The sequence below is a fragment of the Silene latifolia genome, chromosome 11 (assembly GCF_048544455.1).
Source record: "Silene latifolia isolate original U9 population chromosome 11, ASM4854445v1, whole genome shotgun sequence".
Taxonomy (NCBI): domain Eukaryota; kingdom Viridiplantae; phylum Streptophyta; class Magnoliopsida; order Caryophyllales; family Caryophyllaceae; genus Silene; species Silene latifolia.
The window spans coordinates 67,197,597-67,221,653 of record NC_133536.1 but is presented as its reverse complement, the minus strand read 5'-3'; the positions used below and the strand labels follow the sequence as shown (position 1 = coordinate 67,221,653).

The 24,057-nt window shown below is 38.7% G+C and overlaps 2 protein-coding genes across 3 annotated transcripts; one reads left to right on the top strand and one right to left on the bottom strand.

The window, feature by feature from the left end:
* The first annotated feature begins 13,256 nt into the window (after window positions 1-13,256).
* On the top strand, window positions 13,257-18,365 carry LOC141611721 (phosphoribosylformylglycinamidine cyclo-ligase, chloroplastic-like). The gene is made up of 9 exons (XM_074430327.1): window positions 13,257-13,455; window positions 13,587-13,958; window positions 15,312-15,406; window positions 15,493-15,594; window positions 15,744-15,803; window positions 16,642-16,814; window positions 17,053-17,155; window positions 17,253-17,411; window positions 17,986-18,365. The coding sequence occupies exons 2-9, from the start codon at window positions 13,589-13,591 to the stop codon at window positions 18,154-18,156; spliced, it is 1,233 nt and encodes a 410-aa protein (XP_074286428.1). The 5' UTR covers window positions 13,257-13,455; window positions 13,587-13,588; the 3' UTR covers window positions 18,157-18,365.
* Window positions 18,366-19,043: 678 nt separating this feature from the next.
* On the bottom strand, window positions 19,044-21,950 carry LOC141611720 (uncharacterized). Of its 2 annotated transcripts, none has more exons than XM_074430326.1 (9): window positions 21,870-21,950; window positions 21,019-21,151; window positions 20,726-20,762; window positions 20,575-20,644; window positions 20,369-20,473; window positions 20,121-20,271; window positions 19,969-20,051; window positions 19,505-19,598; window positions 19,044-19,399 (listed from the first exon to the last, which is right to left on the bottom strand). In XM_074430326.1, the coding sequence occupies exons 2-9, from the start codon at window positions 21,120-21,122 to the stop codon at window positions 19,315-19,317; spliced, it is 729 nt and encodes a 242-aa protein (XP_074286427.1). In that variant the 5' UTR covers window positions 21,123-21,151; window positions 21,870-21,950; the 3' UTR covers window positions 19,044-19,314. The 2 variants fall into 2 exon arrangements, with proteins under 2 accessions (XP_074286427.1, XP_074286426.1); XM_074430325.1 differs by lacking the exon at window positions 21,870-21,950 and adding an exon at window positions 21,350-21,473.
* Window positions 21,951-24,057: the final 2,107 nt, after the last annotated feature.

The window sequence follows — 24,057 nt, the reverse complement described above, 5'->3', positions numbered from 1 at the left end:
TTCCCTGAGACGGATAAAATAAACGGAACGAAAACAAATAAGGCAATTGCCTCCCCGGCAACGGCGCCAAAATTTGACACGTCTGTCGTGTACCTGTCAAAAATAAACTAACTAAACTAACTATATAGCTAGGGAAGTCAGGTCGATCTCCAAAGGGAGGCAAGATATTTGTAAAAGTCCGTCTATTTGGTCACAAATGGGGGGGTTGTTTGAATTGTTATCTAAACTACGAGGTTTAAAGGAAAGAGAAATAAAGGGTAAGAGCAGTAAAGGCAAGAAATAAGTTTAAACTATCAGAAAGAGAAGAACATGTCAGGATTTTGGTTCACTACGGTAGTCCAGTGACTCAGCTGTAAATGACTCAGACGAATTAATGTAAGACGGATGTTGAAAGGTCCTTTCGGTCCACTTTCTATCCTAAAATACCACTAACTTAACTTTCATTCTCGTCAGGGTAGTCTACTGTTCATAGCAGGCCTATTTAGTCCAATCTTTCGATCTAGGATTAATTTTAGCCAGATTAAAGGATAACTCAGAAGCGTGCACTCAACTAAGTCGATAAATACAATTAAATTGCTATGGTGACAGAGTCTCATAATTAATTCATCTAATTCATTTACTACATCGTCACATTCCTACCGCAGATCCCCTAATCCCAACATGAAAGGGGTTTAGCTACTCATGTCGCTAATTAAACTAACAGCAGATAAATTTCCAGCAGTAAACATTATGAAATAACAAATAAAATGCATGAAAGTAAATTAGGGCAGAAGGAATAATGAAGTAAACAAATGATTAAAGCAAACAATGATTAATTATTAATAAGAGAAGGGAAAGGAAAGGAATTACAATCAAGCGAATCCGGCGTAAAGAACACAAAATCCGAGTGAAATAAATCCAAGAGTAAGGTTACAGTGAAAGGGAAAAGCAACGTAGTAAAGTTTTGATGTAAACTGCTTAAGATAAAAGATAGATAAAAAGATCCTCCTAATAACCTAGTTAACATAAGTTTAAATAGGAAAATTAAATAAGTTTGCGGAATAAAACAACACACGGGCTGTTTAGAAGCCCATAACAGCGAAACCACTCGATCGAGTGGATTAAAACCACTCGATCGAGCAAAACCTCAGCAGCATCTACTCGATCGAGTAGAAAGTTACTCGATCGAGTAACTCGTCTTTCTGCAGCTTAAGGATCGAGTAAAATTCTACTCGATCGACCACCCTGGGACGTAAAAACCACTCGATCGAGTGGTAAAACTGCTCGATCGAGTTCTTTATCTTCAAATCAGCTCAAGTCCGTCACCGACTGCCTCGTAATGCGTGCCTTAACACTTCCAAACGCAGTATCTCACTCTGGAAAATCCCGTCTCCTCTAAATGCATGCAAAAAGGACGAAAAAGAGTACGATTCCACTACTTTCGCGTTCATTTCTACAAAATGGACAAAACGAACCAAAGTAGCCAATTCGGGGCAAAATACCATAAAAATAGTATAAAAATGCATAGAAATACGTGCTAAAATAGGCTAAAAAGACTATATATTATGCACGTATCACCGGGTTTCTCCTTGTAGGTATGTCGTCATCATCATCCGTATCCTTGTCTTTGCAGTTAGGGTTTGCTTGATAGTAATAGATGATTGTGTTGTGGTTATAGGCTTTGCTTGATTGCTGGATATGTCGTATGTTGGCATGGATTGGTTGCAGTTGCTCAAAGGTAGGTTCGCCTACTCAGTTGATGTAGATGGTCTAGTGTGTCAGTTGTTGTGGTTGTGTTGTGGTTGTTATATATTGTCGTATTCGTATTGTGACGGTTGTTGATTGTGATTGCTTGTCTCTGGTTCTCGAGATGCGTTCTCGGCTGAGTGGAGTCACTTGCGGGAGTGGCTTCACGCCCTAGTTTCGCCCTTCGTGGAACCCGCCACGGAAGGGGATGTGCACATTAATGGGACAGGGTTATCGCTCGGTATGATGAGCGGGGCTTAGGTGGGAACGGCTGCGGTCCCCCACTGGCAGGGCTGGTCCAGTGGACAGTCGGTGACGGAGATTGATTGGAGTGGGTGTGATTGTGTGTGTGACTGATTGTGTTGTGTTGTATTGCTAGATGTTGTTGGTTTTGCCATGTCTTATCTCAGTACTGACCTTGTGTGGTTGTCTTGTTGTTTTATGTGTCTGCCGTGATCCCTTATGGTGAGCAGTCTGTCTTAGGAGGTGTTGATGTCGTTGATAGCTGGAGTCCGGGCGGGGATGAGTCTTCACGAGATTGATAGTAATAGCGAGTAGCCTTTGAGTTGTATCTTTTATATCGTCAGTTGGTTTTAAATCATTTGTAATATAACATAATAGTTCTTTTATCGACATTTGATTATTACTGTCCTCGGGCAACCGAGATGGTAATGCCCCTTATATGCTAAGGAAGGCCTAGTTAAGGCTCCTCTGGATATGGGGGTGTTACAAAGTGGTATCATTGTACTTAAGACAGTCACTGGGCATGGGAACGTGGAGTCTGTGTGTACGTATGAAATGTGTATGTTGATTGTGTTAGAACTACCTGTGGTGGAGTCTTTGTTGGAGTTAATAGGGACGTGATAGTTGCGTTTGGATTGTGCATAGTGAAGTTTTGGCATAATAAGTGAGCTTGTGCAATGATTATGAGATATGTGACAAGAATTTATTTAATAGAAATGCGTGAAAAGTGTGGAAGTGTATGCTATGGTATGAATAGTAATCGTGTTGGTATTTGCTTCAAGTCGTTAATAACGGTGATCCTATATGAGTTTATAATTTCTACCGTAGCTATAATAATGATAATTAAGGAAGTTTTGAGTTATAATATGAGACATAGCATATAGTAATGCGTATATGCCTTGTTTATTGGTTGAAACTTTCCGCTGCGTGACGATCGATTTATGTAGGATGATTTGCTTATGATTGAATTTGGAACAGGATAGGCCTTAATTGGCTATGAAGAGTATGCATTTATATGACATATGAAAGAATGAATTAACGTTAATTGTATGTTTCATGTTGATGTGAACCCGAGTTTAGTAGTAATGTGGTAAGCTAAGGTTAAGTATGGCATGATGACGTGATTAAGCTTATGAATGACTCGGTAGCAGGTAAACCGAATGGGATAATTCGTTGTAGCGTAATATGATATAAAACTTATTTGTTGAGACGATATGGTATGCTTGAGTAATAATGGTAATGCGTGAACGAGTGTGATAATTAGTGCCGAATTCCGAACTTAGTTTGGAATCGACACGCGATGTTGTTTTTGCAGGAATCTTCGATTTACTTCGTATTTTTGACCGAGTACTTAACTATACTTGACCGAGTGCGAGTGCTTACTAGACCGAGTAGACCTCACTCGATCTCGTTAGAAAGCTATGGCGTCGGGATGTGGAAATTTTCTGCAGATACTCGACGAAATAGCGCCTACTCGATCGAGTACCCTAGACACTCGATCGAGTAGGTTACTGTACAGTGATTCTTACGGGTTTCTTAAAACCCTTATTTCTTCATACTCTCCTCATTCCTTCTTCTTTATTTCGAACCATAAGCTCTCATAGCCCTCAAAACTTCCATAAGTTTGTAGTGTGGTGACTGATTTTGGGTTGTTTCTTCTTATTTGTTTGCATTCTTTTACTTTCCTACTTAATTAAGGTATGATTTCTTCCCTATTTACATGTTTTTATGCCTTTAAATCTGTTGGGATGATGGTATATCTGAAATTTTCGATTCATATGGGCAAATTATTGCTTTTAATTGTTGTAATATGATTCACATGCTTCCCTTTCATGAATGTTGGTGATTAATTGCTGTAAAATAGGCTAGAAATTGCCGATTTGGGGGCCGAAATTTTCTAGGGTTACAAAATTAAAATTTTGCTTGATTGTTTTCTACATGTTTGATGGTGAAATTGAGTACTACATGTTATATATACCTTGTTGGAAGTTGGATTTTAGTGATTTTCGTCTTAAAACTTGCCTTAAAACTCCGTCTTAAAAGTGCCCCAAATTGAAATTTGTTTTCTATGTCTGGAATTGTGTGTTGCATATGATTGTTTAAGTAAGGGTAAACTTCAAATATGATAATGGTGATATTAATTGATGGTGAATATGTCAAAATTGTTACAGCTGTAGAGACCGTCTGACAAGTCTAATTGAGTTGTTTTGTTTCTAATATTGAAGGTTGATGATGATATGTTCTAAATTACTTTTCTATGAGCATGTACAAATATCTCACATGTTATTAAAGCATATGTATAGAATAGCATTTGAAACATGCTAGGATGTTAAAATAAACCATGTATATCATGCTAAACTTTTCACAACTAATGAATATGAGTTGCTACAAACTGAATTTGCATTTCAAAATTTGGGAACTTGTTGGTGACGTGTGTACCTAGCTTCGCATTCAAAGTTTAATTGTATGAATTATGTGCCTTACATGTCTATACAAGTTTGGTTTAAGTTATATGCTGAAACAGATGCCGAGACTGAACATAGGGACCCGACAAAGCAAAAGGGGGAGGGCTTCACAGCCTGAGACTGGGGAAGGGAGTGGACCCGTGATACCCGCGGTACCGGAGTACCCTTCTGTAGTGTTTTTAGATTTTAAACAGAGAGAGCGTTTTGTGGTTTTGCAAAAACGCAAAATGAGGCCAACTCGGTGTGTGGATACCACACTTCTGACTGATTTGGGAATAGAGACGGATGTCCGTCACATATTTGAGACATTGGGCTTTACGGGGTTGTATCGGCTGAGGAAACATTCCTACCCTTTTCTTACTTTGGAGTTTATGAGCTCCTTTAGTTATGACCCAACTGCCCAGACCGTTGAGTTTCGATTGATGAACACAAGTTTCTTGCTTACCATGGATCTTTTCGCTTCTCACCTTGGGTTGGCCAAGCCTACCAAGGATTCTATCACTGATATTCCTGCTGAGTGCGGTGTTTGCCGCCTAATGCCTTGTCTTACCGGAAAGCCAGCTCCCACCTCAAGCAACATGCTGATTAATGATGTTCAGCATGTTACATTGAGGATCTTTCTTCGTTCTCTTTCGAACCTCCTTTATGATAGACCGGATATCAGTAAACTGAACAATCATGAGGTGTTGCTTCTGATGTCGTACCTCAACCCGGAGCGGATCGAGAGGGTGGTCTTTAATGCCCCAGCCATCGTCTGCGCTAGCCTTGCTTTGATGGCTACGGCCACTTCCCGGTACTTAAGTTGCGGCGCTATCGCCACTCGGTTAGCTGAAAAGCTAACCTCCTTTGAGGCTTCTTCCGAGTATGTCCCTTTGGCTACACCGGTGCCCATCATGGACCGTGACTACTACCTCGACCTGAAGTGGTTGAGAATTTTAGCTGATGGCAGCCTTGCTTGGAGGGTGTGGGGGATGAGCTGGATGAAGATTTCGGCTCCTGAGCACCTCCCACCGACAGAGCCGTTAGACCCGGTGGTTATAACAGTGGACTCCGATGAGGAGGAGGAGGAGGGTGATGGTGGACCTCGACAGTTGAGGACGTACCTCATTGATGACACGATTCTCCAGGTGATGCCCGAGCCGAAAAAGGGGGAGAACGCGGCGGTAGTAGAGGAGAGGCCCAGGTTGGGGAGAGGACCCCGTCGAGTGAGAGAGAGGACCGCTGAGACTAGACCACGGCCGGTAGCACCTCCGCAGCAGCACCCTTTTCCGTGCTACCCCTACCTTGACACCCCGGAGACGCGATCGAGTTACTTGGCAGAGAGAGTGTCATCTACTTTGACACTCAGGAATATGCACGAGATGGCGTACACTCAGGGGATTGGGACAGAGGGACCGCATCCGGTGTGGTGGAGTGGAGTCGGGGACTATAGTGGGGTTTTCCACTCTTACGGGGTGGATCAGTCAACTTGGGGGACGCCTCAGTCCTTTGCTTATGGTGGTTTGACCCCATGGTACGTAGGTCCGGGAGCTGGAGCGGGAGTTGATGCAGGTATTGGGTCATCGGGAGCGGGCACCTCGGGAGGCGATGGTGGTGGTGATGAGGTGATGGAGGAGGAGGAGCAGCAGCAGCAGCAGGAGTGATACTCCATTTCTTTATCCTTGTTTGTGGTCGTTGGTGTTGGATGTTAGTAGTTGTTAGTAGTTAGAACTTGTATTTTCGGATTTGTATGGTTGGCCATAAGGCCAGATTTACTAACTTGACTTTGTTGCAGGATTTTAGAAGTCAGAAAGTCATCCCGACTCATGTTATGTGACGATTATATGTATATACAGGTGGTTTATGACAGGATTTTCCATGGTATTTGACCTGTAGGTACTCGACAGAATACCCCATACTCGGTCGAGTAGCTGCAGGTATGAAAGAAATAAAGCATTATGATCTCAGGGCTACTCGATCGAGTAGCCAAGACACTCGATCGAGTACCACTAGTTACTCGATCGAGTAGCACTGTTACAGGAACTTTTGGAAAAAATTAAATTGTTTAAGTGTTATATAATTGCATGTTTGATGTTTAACATGGTTATTAGTGGGTAGTAACATGTTTGAACCGTTCATTTCAATTGTTGGAGGTCGTGCTTGGTTTTAAAGGCGTATTTGCAACGAATAGTGAAGTTGTAATTATTCTTATTTCATTCATTTTACATCCGTTTTGTCTACACGTTATATTTCACCGAATTCTATATATACAAATTCATATGATATGCTTAATATGCTTTCTCGACGGCGGCTAGTTATTCGGGCGATTTGTGCATGTTTTCTAATTTAATGAGCACATGATTCGTGAGTAATGTCCATAATAAATAATATAAGGTTTTGACTTATGTTACGATGCAAGTAATAGGTAATATGTGTGGTAATTTGGTGGTGAACTTCGGGGACGAAGTTCCTTTTTAGAGGGGAAGAGTAATGTCGCAAAATAAAACGGCTGATAGAAAGGCTGATTTTGAGATTATGTTGTTGTTCGTTTAAAATGTTTTGTTGTTTATTTACAAAGTTTTCTTTTACTTTGGTCACTTTAACTGTATGAAGTTGTAATTAGTTACTTTAGTTCGTTGAGTAATTCATGCGTCGAAGTGGAAGTTGATAGTCGTGGTGCCATGTGTCGTAATAGAATCGCGTTGTTGAGTAACATGGTAGTATGGTCATGCGGCATGTTGATATGAGATATGTTTCGCGTTGTTGGTTGTTGCTAAGTGAAAGAGTAAGTTCGTGGTGTGTTTAGTATTTCAAGTAATATCTTGTAAGAGTTGACCTATATAGAGTGACAGTTGATGATGATGACATAGGGGAAGGGTATTTCTGGGGAATAGTGACCTGTGTCGAAAGAGTAGTGATGTCGTGGTGTCCCCGTGTCTTGTGCTTTGAGTTAGGTGAGCTGAACTTCGGGGACGAAGTTCTTTTAAGGGGGGAAGACTGTAATACCCGCCCTTTTAGAGACCATTTGACCAGCGTTGACTGACCTTGGGAGCGGTTATAGTCCTTAGAAATGCGTGCCAAAGCTATCTTGGGTTGCGAGTTATGTGTGGTACTCGATAGAGTAGAGGCTACTCGATCGAGTAGCGCGGTTACTCGATCGAGTAAGGGGTCACTCGATCGAGTATGTGGGACACTCGATCGAGTACCGGGTTTTTAGCGAGGGTTTTTAATCGCGTTTTGTTAAATCCGCAAATCATTTACGCATCATTCCTTCAATCCTTTAGTCGCCTCTTTCCCTTCCCTTCACTAAAAACCTCCATGGAAGCCTTTTGAAGGTCCTTGTGCCTTAGGAGAGCATAGCTTGAGTCGGGTAGCGGTCTTTTGCCGGGTTTCTCCTTGTAGGTATGTCGTCATCATCCTCTGTATCCTTGTCTTTGCAGTTAGGGTTTGCTTGATAGTAATAGATGATTGTGTTGTGGTTATAGGCTTTGCTTGATTGCTGGATATGTCGTATGTTGGCATGGATTGGTTGCAGTTGCTCAAAGGTAGGTTCGCCTACTCAGTTGTTGTAGATGGTCTAGTGTGTCGGTTGTTGTGGTTGTGTTGTGGTTGTTGTATATTGTCGTATTTGTATTGTGACGGTTGTTTATTGTGATTGCTTGTCTCTGGTTCTCGAGATGCGTTCTCGGCTGAGTGGAGTCACTTGCGGGAGTGGCTTCACGCCCTAGTTTCGCCCTTCGTGGAACCCGCCACGGAAGGGGATGTGCACATTAATGGGACAGGGTTATCACTCGGTATGATGAGCGGGGCTTAGGTGGGAACGGCTGCGGTCCCCCACTGGCAGGGCTGGTCCAGTGGACAGTCGGTGACGGAGATTGATTGGAGTGGGTGTGATTGTGTGTGTGACTGATTGTGTTGTGTTGTATTGCTAGATGTTGTTGGTTTTGCCATGTCTTATCTCAGTACTGACCTTGTGTGGTTGTCTTGTTGTTTTATGTGTCTGCCGTGATCCCTTATGGTGAGCAGTCTGTCTTAGCAGGTGTTGATGTCGTTGATAGCTGGAGTCCGGGCGGGGATGAGTCTTCACGAGATTGATAGTAATAGCGAGTAGCCTTTGAGTTGTATCTTTTATATCGTCAGTTGGTTTTAAATCATTTGTAATATAACATAATAGTTCTTTTATCGACATTTGATTATTACTGTCCTTGGGCAACCGAGATGGTAATGCCCCTTATATGCTAAGGAAGGCCTAGTTAAGGCTCCTCTGGATATGGGGGTGTTACATCCTTCTCCCAGCTATATCAATCCTCTTATCCACAATTGTGCAAGGACAATGATCAAAGAGCCCCTTAGGATGGAAATGGGCAATATAGTCCCCAAATTCTTCATCCATTCAATATTTCCCATAGCCCTATCTAATCTGTTATAGACTCTAGTCTCAGGTTCTTGTTTGTTGGACCAAGTAAAAAAAGCACTTGTAGCTTGTAAATCCTCCATACAACAAACACACTCCTGAAATTCCTCCATCTCTATATCTGAAGTATTTCCCATAACCTTTATACATGAGTTAGTACAGTATTAAAATCCCCAACCCATAGCCAAGGTTCAGTGTAATGTAAAGCCTATGATTTAAGAAACTCCCATAACTCATGTCTCTCATTCACCCCATTATAAGTATAAATCATAGTTAAAAGGAAACTTTTGTTATCACTTCTGGACATCACCTTCATATGAATATGTTGGGCACCATAGGAGAGAAATTAAATAGAGAAACAGTCATGCTTCCACATATTCCAAATCCTCCCCCTCTTTATGCCAACTTTTATTTGTAGATACACTTCATCCATCACATATAGATGTAGACTTAATCAACAACACACTTGGTTTTATTTTAGTTTCTAAAATTCCAAATAAACCAACTCCATAGTCTGCATAAACCAGTTGACCATTTTTTGCTTATTTATATCATTTAAGTCCCTCACATTCCAAAAACCTATGTTATGCATTAAGATTAAGAGGAGGGGGATCCTTACCACTCTGTCATAAAACCACCCCCCCCCCAGGAGTATCCAGTCCATTCAGGGCATCAATGAAAGTATATGGTCCAGCACTACCAGTAGCCCTAATTCTAATCATTCCACCTTGCTTGTTCATTCTCATAATCTGTCTAGCAGGAGTCGATTTAACAGCCCTGGACAATGGTGGGAATACCTCTGGAGTAAAAAGAGCATTAGGTTGTTCAAACACATATGGTGGAGCCACTGACTTCTGAACTGGCCTTCGCACCTATTTTCGCATTGCCTTTTGCTCCATTTTTTTCAATACAGGTTTAGTAACAGCCTTTCTGCATTTACTCCTCTCATGTCCCAGACCTTTACAGATATCACACGACACAGGTTTTCACTCATATCCAACTGCTACCTCTATCATTTTCCTTGTTTCATCTAAGAACCTTACCTTCTCAGGTAACTTCTGGTTCATTTTGAGTTCAACCATCACTCTAGCATAACTCAATCTAACTTTTTCAACTGTTGCAGTATCATGTTGCACATATTTCTCATCTAGTCCAGCAATAATAGGTAAGCAATCCCCTCAGAATTTGACAGGAATCCTAGAGAGTCTTACCCATACAGGAACCACATCTATCGTCTCCTTAATCAAATCCACATCAGCTTCCCAAGGTTTTATGACCATTGGTTTATTATCAAACAAATAGTACCCAGAATTCAAAACAACCTCCCTATTAGGGTTGGGCACCGGTCAAAAATCGGACAGGACCGGACCAATCGAAATTGTCAAAAATCTCGGACCGGAATCGGACTGGATTATAAAAATTCCGAACCGGGACCGGACTTGAAAAATTCCAGTTCCAAGACCGGACCGGACCGGTTGGACCGGAATTAATTTTACATACCCACTTTTACAAATTCCGGTCCATAAATCCGGACCGGTTGGACCGGATTATGTAGGCCTTCAATGTATTTTAATTAATATTTTAAGAAAAAGAATAAAATAAAAATAATTCCGGTCTTTCGGTCCTGACCGGAAAATTCCGGTCCAAGACTGGATCTGATTGGAAACTGGAATCTTAAAAATTCCGGTCCCGGTCCAGACCAAACCATTTTTCCGGTCCGGACCGGATGTTGCCCACCCCTACTCCCTATTCTCACATTTCTTAAATCTAACAAGAAATATGCCATTAGCCATGAAGGACACACGATCAACATCATACTTATCCCATATGCGAAAAATAAAATCCTCAATAACCTCCCAAGGAGGGTTTGCACCCAATATATAACAGTAACCGAGTTATTACAGAATTCTACCTCTTTCTTGATATCCTCATGAGTGAATTGAATCAAGTCACACAGTTCCTCCTCTTCATCAATTGTCGCCATTGTTGGTATATTCTTACCTCCTTTCTTTAGCGTCCAGCCCTCCAGATTCTGCTCCTCATCCTCCTCACTTAGGTTCAAGACAGGAATCCCAGTCAGCTCCCCTTTCGTCTTAGATTGTTTTGCATCCGCTGATATAGGTCCTTTTGCCCCCGATGTCTGATCTGCATGTACCACAAGATCACTACATGCACTCTCCTTCTGCTTACTCTTTTGTGATTGAGCTTTTTTTGGTGTTTTTGATTTTATTGTAGTAGAAGAAAAAGCTAACGGAGAAAATTGGTTATCACTAAATGTCATAACCGCCATTATTAGGTTAAGTTTTCATAGAAGATTTTTAATCACTTTCTATTTCATCTCACTAAGTTTTTTTTCTTAACTATTATGAATTAAGACAGGTTATATCAATTACTCTCACTAAAATTGGTTATCACTAAATGTCATAACCGTTGGTTGTTACTGTGCGTATCTTGTGTAAATTGTCACCCAAACCTACATTTCATCTTGGTGACCTGTTATGATTCATTTTTTATTTCCGTTCAAATGGGGAGCAGTTAATTCAGCAAGTACCGGTAGGTACCGGTTAGTAAACTGATGATGGTGTGCTGCGTTTGGGGTGTGGGACGTGCGATGCTGAGTTGTCTGGTTTTTTACCAGTCTTTAGTAGTTCGAGTTATAGTTTGACATTTATTTATTTAAAACACTTCTGTTGTATTAGATTTGGTACTCACTTGGTTTGGATTTGTAATAATCAGTTTTAGACGATTTTAGAGTATTGATGTAATCTTTTATTAAAGTACCTTGTATTGTTTGTCTTTATTATTCACTAACTCGGGCAACTGAGATGGTAACAGTCTTATTTAAATGGGAATGTCTTGCTAAAAGATTCAATATAAATGGGGATGTTACAAGTAATTTTCTTCATGTGGTTTCAAGTGCCTCGTGAAATAAAAGAATACAAAATGCCCGTCTTTGATGTCGATTGGATTCAAAGCAGATCAAAAGTATTACTTCTTATGACCATATTAGCTAAACTAGTTGGCATGATTTTGTTAGCAGCATGATCTTAGTTCTTACTAACCAAACGATAAAACTTCTATTGAACAAATGTTAGAACTTGTAATTGCACAATAGTTCTACACAATTAAATATTACGTCTATTAGTTTGCGATTTCTTAATTCCTATTTAAGACTTTGTTTGGTAAAACTAACAGAGAAGATAGCTGGAACCTAAAAACTGAAAAATTAACTGAAACTGAAAAGGTATTTAATAAGGTAGCTGAAAAATTAGAAACTGATAAAGTAACTAATTATATAAAAAAAATACTTAACACTCAACAATGGAAGAATAAGAACAAAATAATAAAACACGACTAGAAAAAGAGTGGAACCATCAAACCTCCGATCAACAAATGAAGAAAAATGGGCCCCTTTACCAGAATGAAGAAAACCATCCGCACCTAAATACACATCAGGAGTTTTAGTGTCTATTAAGAATTTGGCACGACTAGGTTCCTACAAAAGTGTTAGACAAACTCTTCTACACATAAAACCGATCTACCAAATTGACTGCAAATTATTACCTTCGAGCCAGCAAATTTAAAGGTCCACATAAGAAGGTTTTTACTTTCGACTTGGACAATACTTAACTATAAAGAAAACATTAACAAAAGGACCATCCATAACATAATTGGATCAAATTCACATAATACATTTGGCATTATATTATGGCTGAGATTATAATTAATTCAAGTACAAAAACAAAGGTTTATCCAATTATAAGTCTACTACCTTCCCACATCTTCTCTTAAATGACGAATTCATATAAGAGTGATGACATACAACAGAGGCCTGGCGGTGTCGGAAAATATGGGGAAGTTGATGACACAAGTCGATGCCTAAACTTCACTGAACTCAGCTCAAATAGAAGTTGTAGGTTGATGGACGAAAGGACTGATTTGCTTCAAGTGAAGTAAGAAAGTAAACTATGATCAAGTGTTGGAAGCGCCAGAGATCAACCTAAGAACCAACCACATCTCTGGCAGTACTAGAGAAGAGAAGGGGTGATATTACTTAGGGGAGAGGATAAGTAGAGAGAGGGGAAAAGAAAAGAGATTGGTTTAGGACATTGACAAATTTAGGGGTAGGTATGTATTGGTTCGTGTCTACCCGTGCCCTAGAGATGGAAGTGGGTCATGTTGGGCTGTGCCACGTGCCCGGGGGAAAAAAATGGCACTGCCTAGGCCCACGAATATAGGTTTCGTATTGTGTCGTGTCGTGCTGATAGGCGACCTAGACATTGTCCACATCGTGTTGTATCGTGCTTGAGCATGCTCAAACAATTCCTTTACTCAAGCCTTCTTTCTCAAATGGGCCATGAGCCATACTAGGGTGTGCCGGCCCAACGAATTGGCCCGCGTGTCAACTTTCAACAACTCTACCGTGCCCAAAAGAAGAAAAAATTGGAAACACAAAAGTACGCATTACGCTGATAAACCAAAAGCAAAACGCATCTCCTCCTGGACTGACACCACCTCACGACAGCGGCACCGCCTCCGTCCTTCTACCTCGTCGCCTGAGACACCATAGCTCTGTGCGCTTTAGTTTCTCTCTCTCAAGTAAAGTTCCATCTTCTACGCTAAGCTAAGGTCAGCATCTATCTTTATTTTCCGTTTACCCATTTTAATTAATTCACTCATTTATTCACTTGTTTCTGTTTAATCTAATTTCTCCCACTTTTTCATTTACTTTAGTTTCATTTTATTTAATTTATTTGTAGCCATGACAACGAATTTGAGGCTTCATTTGGACCACCAATGTAATATCATCTTCAATAATACAACCATGGACCTCAAATTTAGAGGAATTTACACAAACTTTGGGAACAATTCACCCTTTTTATGCAAACCCATTTCGTGTATTCTCTCCAACAAGCTTGCTTCACTTTCAATGTCTTCCCAAGGCGTCCAATTGAAAAGGATTTTGCAGAAAACAAGGGGTTTTTCCATGGTTAGTTGTAGTGGGAGTCAGTCTAGTGGTGGACTCACTTACAAGGATGCTGGGGTTGATATTGATGCTGGTTCTGAGCTTGTTCGTCGCATTGCCAAAATGGCCCCCGGTATTGGTGGCTTTGGGGGACTTTTCCCTCTAGGTATTACTTCCTTTTTCTAATTTTATTGGGTTTTTTTTTTTTTGGTGTCTTTTTATCCTCTTCACCCTCCCTCCCATTTATTCGTATACTTTTGTTGTAGTGACTCAAAACTACATTGTAGTTTTTATTGTAAAAAAGTTTTCGACGCAATTTTTGGTTATTTGGAAACAGTCTCTTTGTGTTGCTAACACAAGGGTAAGACTACGTAATCTGCCCCCCACCCACACACACACACACACAACCCTGGAGCCATTGAGGCGTGTTGTTGACTCAAAACTACATTGTATGATTGTATCTCCCCATATGTTAGGAGAAATTTATTGTAAAAAAGTTGACATTTGCTTGACCACAAGAGTCAAATACGAACAATATATTTGGCAGGGAGGAAGTATCATTCTTCGGAAGTAGGAAATCATAAAACTAATAATAGACGTGGAATTGATATTTTTGATGTTGAAATGGCTAATTCCATTATCGGAACTCTTGTTGAGGGGTGATACTTTAGGACGTTGTTGAGTTTAATATTATACTGATTTGTGTGACTTAGTTGATCTTGCATGCCTCATGCATTAATGTTTTCATGGTCGGTAATTTTTGGTGTAATTGTAGGCAATAGGTTAGTTTGATTCTTTTAACTTCTGTGCGCTCATGTTTGAGGTTGATAGTGAAGGGTTTGCTGCCGTTTACTTGTTCTAAACTTGATTGGTGATGTACTGATATGGGTTTATGTCAGATTTGTGTGAAGCAGGGACGCACACATTTTAGAACCTAAAAAGGTGGTTAAATAGAAATGAAAAAACAAAGAGATCGACTTTAATTTGAGTATGCATTTTCTATTTTTGTATTGTTTCATACTTGTAGAAGGAAGGACTAGCAGAAACAGGGCGAAGAATTCTAGGACATTCGGAATGTTAATATGAAATACCATGATGTGGGGGCTTCAAAAGATAGTTTTTTGATGATCTTACTAGTAATTTGATTAACCTATAGATAACGTTGTTTGGGAGTCGGTCTTACACAATTTCTCAAAAATCTTCAGATTACTTTATTTAAAGGTAGTTATATATTTATTTCAGTTTAGTGGGTTAATGAGTACTTGGTTGGGGATTTTGGTTACGCTAGGTTGGTCTCACATGATACCGATATGAGATCGTCTCTCATGAGTGCCTATCTTATCATCTTTGACTGTAGTTGTACCCTTTTCTTTCTCATCTTAAGTATTTCTCCCTGCCATTAAGAAAATACTTGTTTGCTTATGAAGGAATTTACGGCATATAGTGTTTTTATGCATCTCTATTTGCTTCTTATAGTAGTATAGTTTTCAGCCTGGTAGGTTTTTTAATGAATATGCAGGCGATTCGTATTTGGTAGCTGGCACAGATGGTGTAGGAACCAAATTAAAGCTCACTTTTGAGACTGGGATACACGAGACTATAGGAATTGATCTGGTAAGTTCTGAATTAGATATATAATATTGCATTATTGCGTATGGTTTCCACAATTTGAATTGGCATTTGATGCATTTTGTGTACAGGTTGCCATGAGTGTAAATGACATTGTTACTTCCGGAGCAAAACCGCTGTTCTTCTTAGATTATTTTGCTACCAGCCGCCTCGATGTGGATCTTGCTGAAAGGGTAAATTGGACTAGCTTTCTTTGTAGTTAGCAATAATATCTTTGCTTGTGCCTATTCCTGTTACGGGGGGCGTCCTCCTTGGTTCTGTTATCACCTCCCTCATTGTTGTTCCTCTTCAAACTAAAAACATGCTTATATTTTTCTTTCAGGTTATAAAAGGGATTGTTGATGGTTGTGTGCAATCTGACTGTGCTCTTTTAGGGGGTGAGGTAATTCTGAAATTTCACTTGATTTGTTACATATATGCTCTTAATGACTGTAACAACGTACACTCCTGTAAATTCTCCATTAATTGTAATTTTTTTTTTAATTTGTCAAATCCATCACTTGTAAGCAACTGGGTATTAGAGATATAAGTGCGTCAACTGAAGTTGTATACTTGTACATATAATTGCGTCAACTTATAGTGCTTCGAATCCCTTCTCTTGTAAGCAGCCGCTTTTTTTTTAAATTTGATAGTCCTCATTTGACTTTGGTGATTAGACAGTGTCTACTTTTGACTGATATTTATATAGAAAATACGGCGTAGTTATTTTGATAAACCAAACACGAGAAGTTTACATGGTATCTCTGCGTATATGTGGAGAACATAATGCTATCGGTTAACAAACAAAGTCAAATGAGAACAATAAATGCGGGATGTTGGTAGATCTTGGTATGTGGTATCATATCTATCATTTATACCTGATTGAATGAACTTCTTAGGTCAAGTTTTTTGTCATTTTCTAGCCTAAGTTTCATTTGAGCTGGTTTGAAAGGCTGGGCTGATTGTGTTGAAGTCCCTCGAGAAATTTCCAACTTTAAATTTCAAAGGTTTTGTGACATAGCCAGCTAGCATGTTGAGATTACCTATAGTATGATGGGAATTTCTTTACTCCTTTTTTATATTCTTTTCTGTAGACACGTCCGATTCTTGAACTTAACTCTCTATTATTGATATTAGGAGTGTTTATAGCATACTTATAGTAATTATCATTAAATTGTCTCGTGCCGCGCTGTAATTTCTCAAATTACTATCAATTGATGACGCGGGTTTTTGTCTCCCAGACTGCAGAAATGCCTGGGTTTTATGCGGAAGGCGAGTATGATCTTAGTGGATTTGCCGTGGGCATTGTTAAGAAGGACTCTGTTATTGATGGAAAGAATATTGAGGCTGGAGATGTGTTGATTGGTCTTCCATCCAGCGGGGTCCACTCCAATGGCTTTTCTCTTGTTAGAAGGTTAGTGAATAGTTATTGCTCATAGCTTCAAATTAATACTGCGACTAGTATTGTGTAAGACTCGTGAATGAATACAAGTATACAACTACTCAACTAGTCATCAACCCTCTTAACATAGCAAAATATAGGATTGTTGTATGCATACAACAATCTCGTATAATTTTTTTTGATTTAATACTATAATGAGCATCAATATTCCCAAGCTAACACCTGATTGCACTCGAAACTCATGTTTCAGGGTTTTGGCACAAAGTGGAAACTCTTTGAACGATGAAATCCCTGGTGGTTCAGTTACTTTAGGTGAAGCTTTGATGGCTCCAACAGTCATTTATGTAAAGCAGGTGACTTCTCTTTTCGTTCTTGTTTCCTACACTATTAAGAGTCGAGGGGTGCAAGTATTTTAGATCTTACTCATTTATGTTTTTGTTGGCTACGAAGGTCCTTGATTTTCTTGACAAAGGAGGAATTAAAGGAATAGCCCATATAACCGGTGGCGGATTTACAGACAACATACCTAGAGTTTTTCCTAAGGGTCTTGGAGCTGTTATTGATACAAATGCTTGGCCTGTTCTTCCTGTGTTTAAATGGATTCAAGAGGTAACATATACTTTTGCCTAGAATCTATAGTTTGAGGTGGGGAGGCAATGTTACTCGGAGTAGTTATATGACCTCATGTTCCCATGTCTGACTCTCAACCTTTGGACATGGGTACGATTTACTTAGATACTCCCTTCATCTGATTTATATCGTTCCCTTATTTTTGGTCCATGACAAAATAGTTGTTCTTTTCCATAGCTAGCAAAACAAAAACAAATGTGAACTTTCCATGCGATTTCTAGATATGTAATTCGCAATATACTCCCATTAGTTTTTGCTGATGACCCAACAGAAAGGGAGTGGTAAAATGAATGTGACATCTGTAGTTTCAGTATAATATTCTTTTTTAGTCAAGGGGCAACAATGATATATCATTACTATATTTTAATCATGATCTCTACTTGAACACTGATAATATGTATTGCAATGGTGCCTGTTTCAACACTTGAATACACACACCTCTGCTCGATACTTTACTGAGTCTGAATAACATAGTTGGTGTGAGGTTTTGGTTCTTGGACGACTCGAGATGTCTAATAACTCCTTGACTAAAAATATCCTTCTGTCGTGATAGGTGGGAAGGATTGATGATGCGGAAATGAGGCGGACTTTCAATCTAGGGATTGGGATGGTGCTAGTAGTAAGCCCAGACGCAGCCGTCAGAATCCTAGGGGATGCAAACGGAAGCACCCCAGTCTATCGCATTGGTGAGGTAGTGAGAGGTGAAGGGGTCAGCTATCGATAAAGCCCATTGAGTCTGGGAACATTCATTTTACGAGACAATATAACAGGGCTTTGTTTCATAATGTCGTGTCGTAGTTTTGTCAAGTTTGGAAAGCCAGAGCATAGCTTTGAGAGTGGTGTTTTGAGGCATTGTAGTTGTATATTTTGATCAAGGCTCCATCAGTTAGTCTTATGTTTTTGGATTTAGAAGTCTATTTCTCCATTTGCTAGTCATGCTGCATTGTAGCTCGCTCTGCCGTCTCTTTTTATTGTGCTATATGGTGTGCCCTGTCATCAAAAAACAAAAGAAACTGCTAAACTAAAAATTTCTAGTTAGACCTCTTTGGTCGTCGGGGTTCACAGTCCCGATAGATTGAACATTGCTCGTAACTTCAATTTTAGTGTATCAGGCTATAAACCGACCCCGGTGACACATGACCAACTAACTGTAGGCCCAATACAGTGACTTTCTTCTGGAAGAAAAAGGCTAGCGCAAGGTCATTGATCTGTCTAAAGGCTAAAGAGTAAAGAGCTTATATGACGAATCCCACAGGGCCACAGATCAAAAACTCCTTCAATCCGACTCATAAACCTGAATTATTAAGTCCAAGCCAGATGCATGACTCATTTTAAACTTTAAAAATTAAGAATCGGGGAGGTTAATGGTCCACCTCATTAGCGTAGTTTTAACTCAGCTTAGATAGAGATTCGACTGGGTTTCCATTAATGATGATACACAGATGGGATCACCAAGGTGTTGCCATTAAACGTCTACAAGAGCACGCGTCTTTGAAGGCGTCAAGGTAATAATAATAATAATAATAATAATAATAATAATAATAATGATAAAAATGTCAGGGATATGCTAACCCGGTTTTTCGACTTGGAGTAAGAGAAACGAAAGAAAATGAGACACCATAAAACTACTAGCAATATTTTTATTATTATAAATTACTCCGTATAAAACAGTATTATGACGAGGACAGGGTTACATACTAAACCGTATGCCATATAATGAGGGCGATAAAAACATAAAAATATGCTGAATTAAGACGAGGCATACTATAATATACTAGTATGTGTTCCTTATTTGCTGCTGTTGGTCAGCATATCAGAGTAGAGCAGCTCCATACCAAGGTGCTTGTTTGACTGATTTCTGTAAAACTTGTCCCCAAGGATCTCAAGAGTTTCCTTGAAGCTCCAATGTTGCTGTCAGCCATTTGCAAACTTGCTCAGTTTCTTCAGGAATTGTGTAATGCCCTAACCTGCACATAACATAAGCACACTGTGAGACGATGTTCTCATCGTAAGCATGAAATGTAGTATTTATTTGAAGCTAGTTAGTTAGTTAGTTAGTTAGTTAGTTATACCCATTATAGCTCTTAAAAGTCAGATTCTGAAACCCGAGTGAAATTAGAGTTTCTGCAGATCTTTCACCGTGCTCGTATGCAACCACTTCATCAGCTGAAAATCCAAAGGAAAGAGACTGTAGTTTCTACAAGAAACTAAATATAAATAACGCACATAACAAATGTGTTGTACTAGCAGGAAACTGCGGTTGATTCCCCGGACTGATTCATTAGCAATACGTGAATTAACTCTAGTTTAGATACATACAATTGTAACAAGTTAAACATTCTTTAGTCGGCGCATCATACTTGAATAGCCTAGTGGTAACGACTTATAAAAGTGGTAAAGGCTGATTCGCCCACTGATTCATTAGCGAGTAATTGGATCCAACAGAATTGAAACAAGTCAAACAACCTCATTACAAGAAGAAACTACAGGAAATATAAATGGTTTTCGAAATGTAGCAAAGAAGAAATATTAATACATGAACCGTGGCAGAGTAAAATGGGCAGAGATGCTGCACGTTGCTTAGCTTCTTCAGATGCCTCCATCCATTCTCTCAATGCACTGAAATAATTGACATAAAATTACCATATGTTGGTAAAGCGTAAATCCCGGTAAAAGAAATAGACAAACCTTGAACAAGGCAGCCAGCTACTAAGTCCCACAACAGCATTCAGGTTGATTGGATAAGGGTCCCCGTTCCTGTAATGTCCTAGTACTTGGCATATTGCAGAATATAAAGCAAGTGTACCACCCATATTGAAACCCCCGATCCCGAGCTTAACTGCAAGTTAATTCCAATATCAATTACTCCAAATTTACAGGAAAAAGTCCTTAAGTCAAATTACTTCTTAACATAGGGAAACATTGAAAGTACGTACTATCACGAGGTTCATCCGACAATAGGTTGGCAATGTGAGCTGCTGAAACATCCAAGCCTTCCAAATCATCAATAGCAGTTTCGGATATATCGTCCAAATCAGACCCTGATTAACAAACCAAATTAGCTGAGATGAAATTAGAACTAAATTATTAGTAAAGAAACACAACAGAGGACAACAAACAAAGGAGTGAGTAGTATAATCACAAGATGTGCAAGGAAATCCCCCGAAAAATGCTACTGGACGAGTTGGAGCAGTTGGGCAAATCCATTTTATCTGCATGGTTAGAGTTGTTTAAAATTCGAACAAACGCCTACAAATAAATCTTTAAATAAAAGAATCAGAAATTATACTTACATTTGGAAGATGAAGAGTCTCGAAGAACTGAGACCAGCTGCAACACAGAAACTCAAAATTAAAATCCTGTAAAGTTGATTTTCGTGATAATGGAATGTTGGTATGTTGTGCTAAATAAGTGCAACACAGAAATTAAAATCCTGTAAACAATTTTTAACAGAATTTGGATCAGAAACTAGACAGAAAGATCAACATAGCTAAGAAATTTCAAGTCAGGAAAATATTCATTTAAAAAGAAAAATCACGCCAAAGCCAGAAAGCTGTCTTTGAGCAGCGTATAGATCGTGTACTACCTCAAGCCTTTGTCACCCATACCATGTAACCATACTATAGTTGCTTGGTGGTCTCCCTTAGGCCTGACAACATGAGTTCCTCCAAACTCCAGAGTAGTAGTCATATGACTAGTTGCACTAGTCTCCTCGCTACCTGAAACGATGAGTTAAAATGTAATTTCACAATGAGCTAAGGAAACAACTCACAGATAAACACCTACAGTACATTTTTCCTACTCAAACTCGATATTAATAGGTCATAATAAGCTGCCCAAGTGAATTGTACTTTGTACATGCAAGTGTACAACCATCTAAGACCCGGGGACAAAGGTTAGCCGTAATAAAGACTAACCTGAGCCCTCGACATCATCACTAATAGGGTTCATATCGGACGAGCAAGCCACAAATATGATGCTATCAAGTATTAACACTAGTCCTATTTATACAGACATCTGGGGGGTAGAAATGGAAGTATACGAAAGAATCTACTGAACACTGCCTGCTCATAAGTCATACGCCACGATACACGGTCGTTCACTGACATAAATAAAGAAACGAAAAAAGAAGCTCTGTAGCAGTATAAAAGGTCATCAGGGAGTAAAAGAAGAGATGATTATGGTGAAGAAAGTTATTAAAAACTGAAAAAGTAGAAGTCCTTTTATGAAGAGAGAATCCACAATCAAATCCAAAGGCACAATTGACCCAACCACCCATCCAATCATGCTTCTCTTAATTTCAAATAGTAAATAAATAATCCATTTGAAACATACTACCAGATTCAACAAATAAAATATTTCACCTAAAAGCCACTACAAACATTATAAGTCAACAACATTACAATTTACAACATCGCTCAAGTTCCTTGAACATACTTGACCCGAGAGGGTAAAGGAGGATCAGGTGTGCGTAGCCTTAGATGATCAAATTTAAATGATAGAAAAGGTAGTTTCTCACGAAGGCATGATTAAATAAGCCGCTTTGAGTTATTCCATTATATATGTCGTTTCCATTTAACTTTGATAATCAAATGATGTTGTCTTTGACCAATATTTTCTCAAAATATACAAAAATTACACCATTCTAAAAAAATGACCATTGATGGTCAATTTTAACATCACTTGACCACAAAAGTCAAATGGGACAATAAATTTCCGATAGAGACAAACAAGGCAATGCTACATTGCTCCATAGCCAAAAAAAACAAATTGGATCCATCCATAAAAACAGAAATTGATTGTATAGTAGCAGGCCAAAAGACATTTAAGCCTGCAACTTCCAAAATTCCAATTAAAACATACGGAGTAATTTGTAATTGTTTAAAACTGAGAAGTGTCAAGTATCTGGTGCATATAACTCAGAATTGCCAAGTACCCATAAAATAATCCATGCACCAAGTTGCATTTTAAGTGGAGAATCTATACATCATCTGTTATGCAGGTATAATAGCATTCCTAGCTGTTTTTTTAACAAATAAATAAGCATTTCCCAACTTATTCTCAATTTGAAGACAAGTGTCCAATAATTAAGGCTTGTTTCGATACAAAAATGAGAGGGAAAAGGAGGGGAGAGAGAATTAGCGGAGGGAATCTGAGGGAAAGGAATAAAATTTTCTCCTTAATTAAATCTTTCGTTTGTTGGAGTGAAAATCCATTGTGCGAGTAAACTACACTTTAAGAACCTGAAATATGTGATAATAAAGCATTAAGGACCTAACATATTATATGAATCAAATAAGGACCTATGTAATGACATTAGACCTGTCAAAACTCAACCCGACCCGAAAACCCGACCCGACCCGACCCGTTTTCTTAGGGTTACAAACCCGGTTTTTTCGACCCGCGACCCGTTTGACCCGAACCCGAAATGACCCGTTATTTTAGGGTCGAGACCCGACCCGAACGGGTCGACCCGTTGGGTCAAGGGAAAATCATGAATTTTATTAAAAATATTATTATTTATATATTATATTTGAAAATATAGTTAAAAAATTATTTTTTTATTACTTAAAATTAAAAATTCAACTAAAAAGTCAATTTTATATAACTTTTATAATATTTAATAATAAAATAATTATTAAAAAAACTTTATTTTAATAATTATATCAATATAATTATTGTATATGATGAATATGACTAAAATAATAATTTTAAACATATTTTAATTTTTAAAAAAATATTTTTTAAATTAAAAAAATCGTTTAAAAAAGGCGTTAAAAATTATTTCTTGACCCGTATTCTGACCCTAACCCGACCCGTGACCCGTATGACCCGACCCGTATTTGACCCGACCCGTATTTGACCCGACCCGTATTCTGACCCGACCCGTATGACCCGACCCGGGACCCGACCCGCCCGACCCGTTTGACAGGTCTAAATGACATCGTTAGTTTTTCAACGGAGCTGGTACAAATAGGTTAAATTCCCTTTTGAATTTTTTTAGTTTTCTTGTAATATTGTGCGTTTTATATTTTAACACAAATTCTTATCTAAGACGGACATATTTTTATGACCTATAAGATGGGTAAAATAAATAGGTAAAACAAAAAAAATCTACAGACTAGTAAAATAATTGTCAATCTAAAGTGGATATTATTTAACTCGTTTTATTCTTAAGATGAAAATAAGATAGACCAATTGATATATTAATAAGATGATAAGAACAATTTCTTTTTCCCAAAAACTCGTCATCAAAAACTGTCACGTAAACTCTAATTCTTGTTTTCTTTCTTTCATTCTTATATGTTCTGTGCAAAAAATGCACGGGTTTGCTTGAATTCTGATATACAAAATATTATACACAACTATAAAAAAAATTCTAGATCTCATATCATTCTGCTAATACAATACTTTTTCTCCAACCTTTGTAAAACTTAATATGTGAAGAAATTATACAATCAATAATATTCTCTATATGACGATTACTTGTTCGATTTTTAAAAATAAAAGTTAATTCAACCTAATGATTTTTTAAAGTAGTTAATGATTTTTGAGTTGTTTACTGAATTAAGAAGGAAAGATGAATTAATAGAAGAATAGAGGGAGGAGGAGAGAAGCTAATTAA

Excerpts from the sequence above, each read along its gene's own strand:
- LOC141611721 (XM_074430327.1), top strand. The coding sequence starts at position 13,589 with ATGACAACGAATTTGAGGCTTCATTTGGACCACCAATGTAATATCATC. Across the intron at positions 15,595-15,743 it reads ATGTGGATCTTGCTGAAAGG|GTTATAAAAGGGATTGTTGA; the intron begins GTAAATTGGACT and ends TTTTTCTTTCAG. Across the intron at positions 17,156-17,252 it reads CAGTCATTTATGTAAAGCAG|GTCCTTGATTTTCTTGACAA; the intron begins GTGACTTCTCTT and ends TTGGCTACGAAG.
- LOC141611720 (XM_074430325.1), bottom strand. The coding sequence starts at position 21,383 with ATGAACCCTATTAGTGATGATGTCGAGGGCTCAG. Across the intron at positions 20,763-21,018 it reads ATGGGTGACAAAGGCTTGAG|CTGGTCTCAGTTCTTCGAGA; the intron begins GTAGTACACGAT and ends TCTGTGTTGCAG. Across the intron at positions 19,599-19,968 it reads TTTACTCTGCCACGGTTCAT|CTGATGAAGTGGTTGCATAC; the intron begins GTATTAATATTT and ends TTGGATTTTCAG.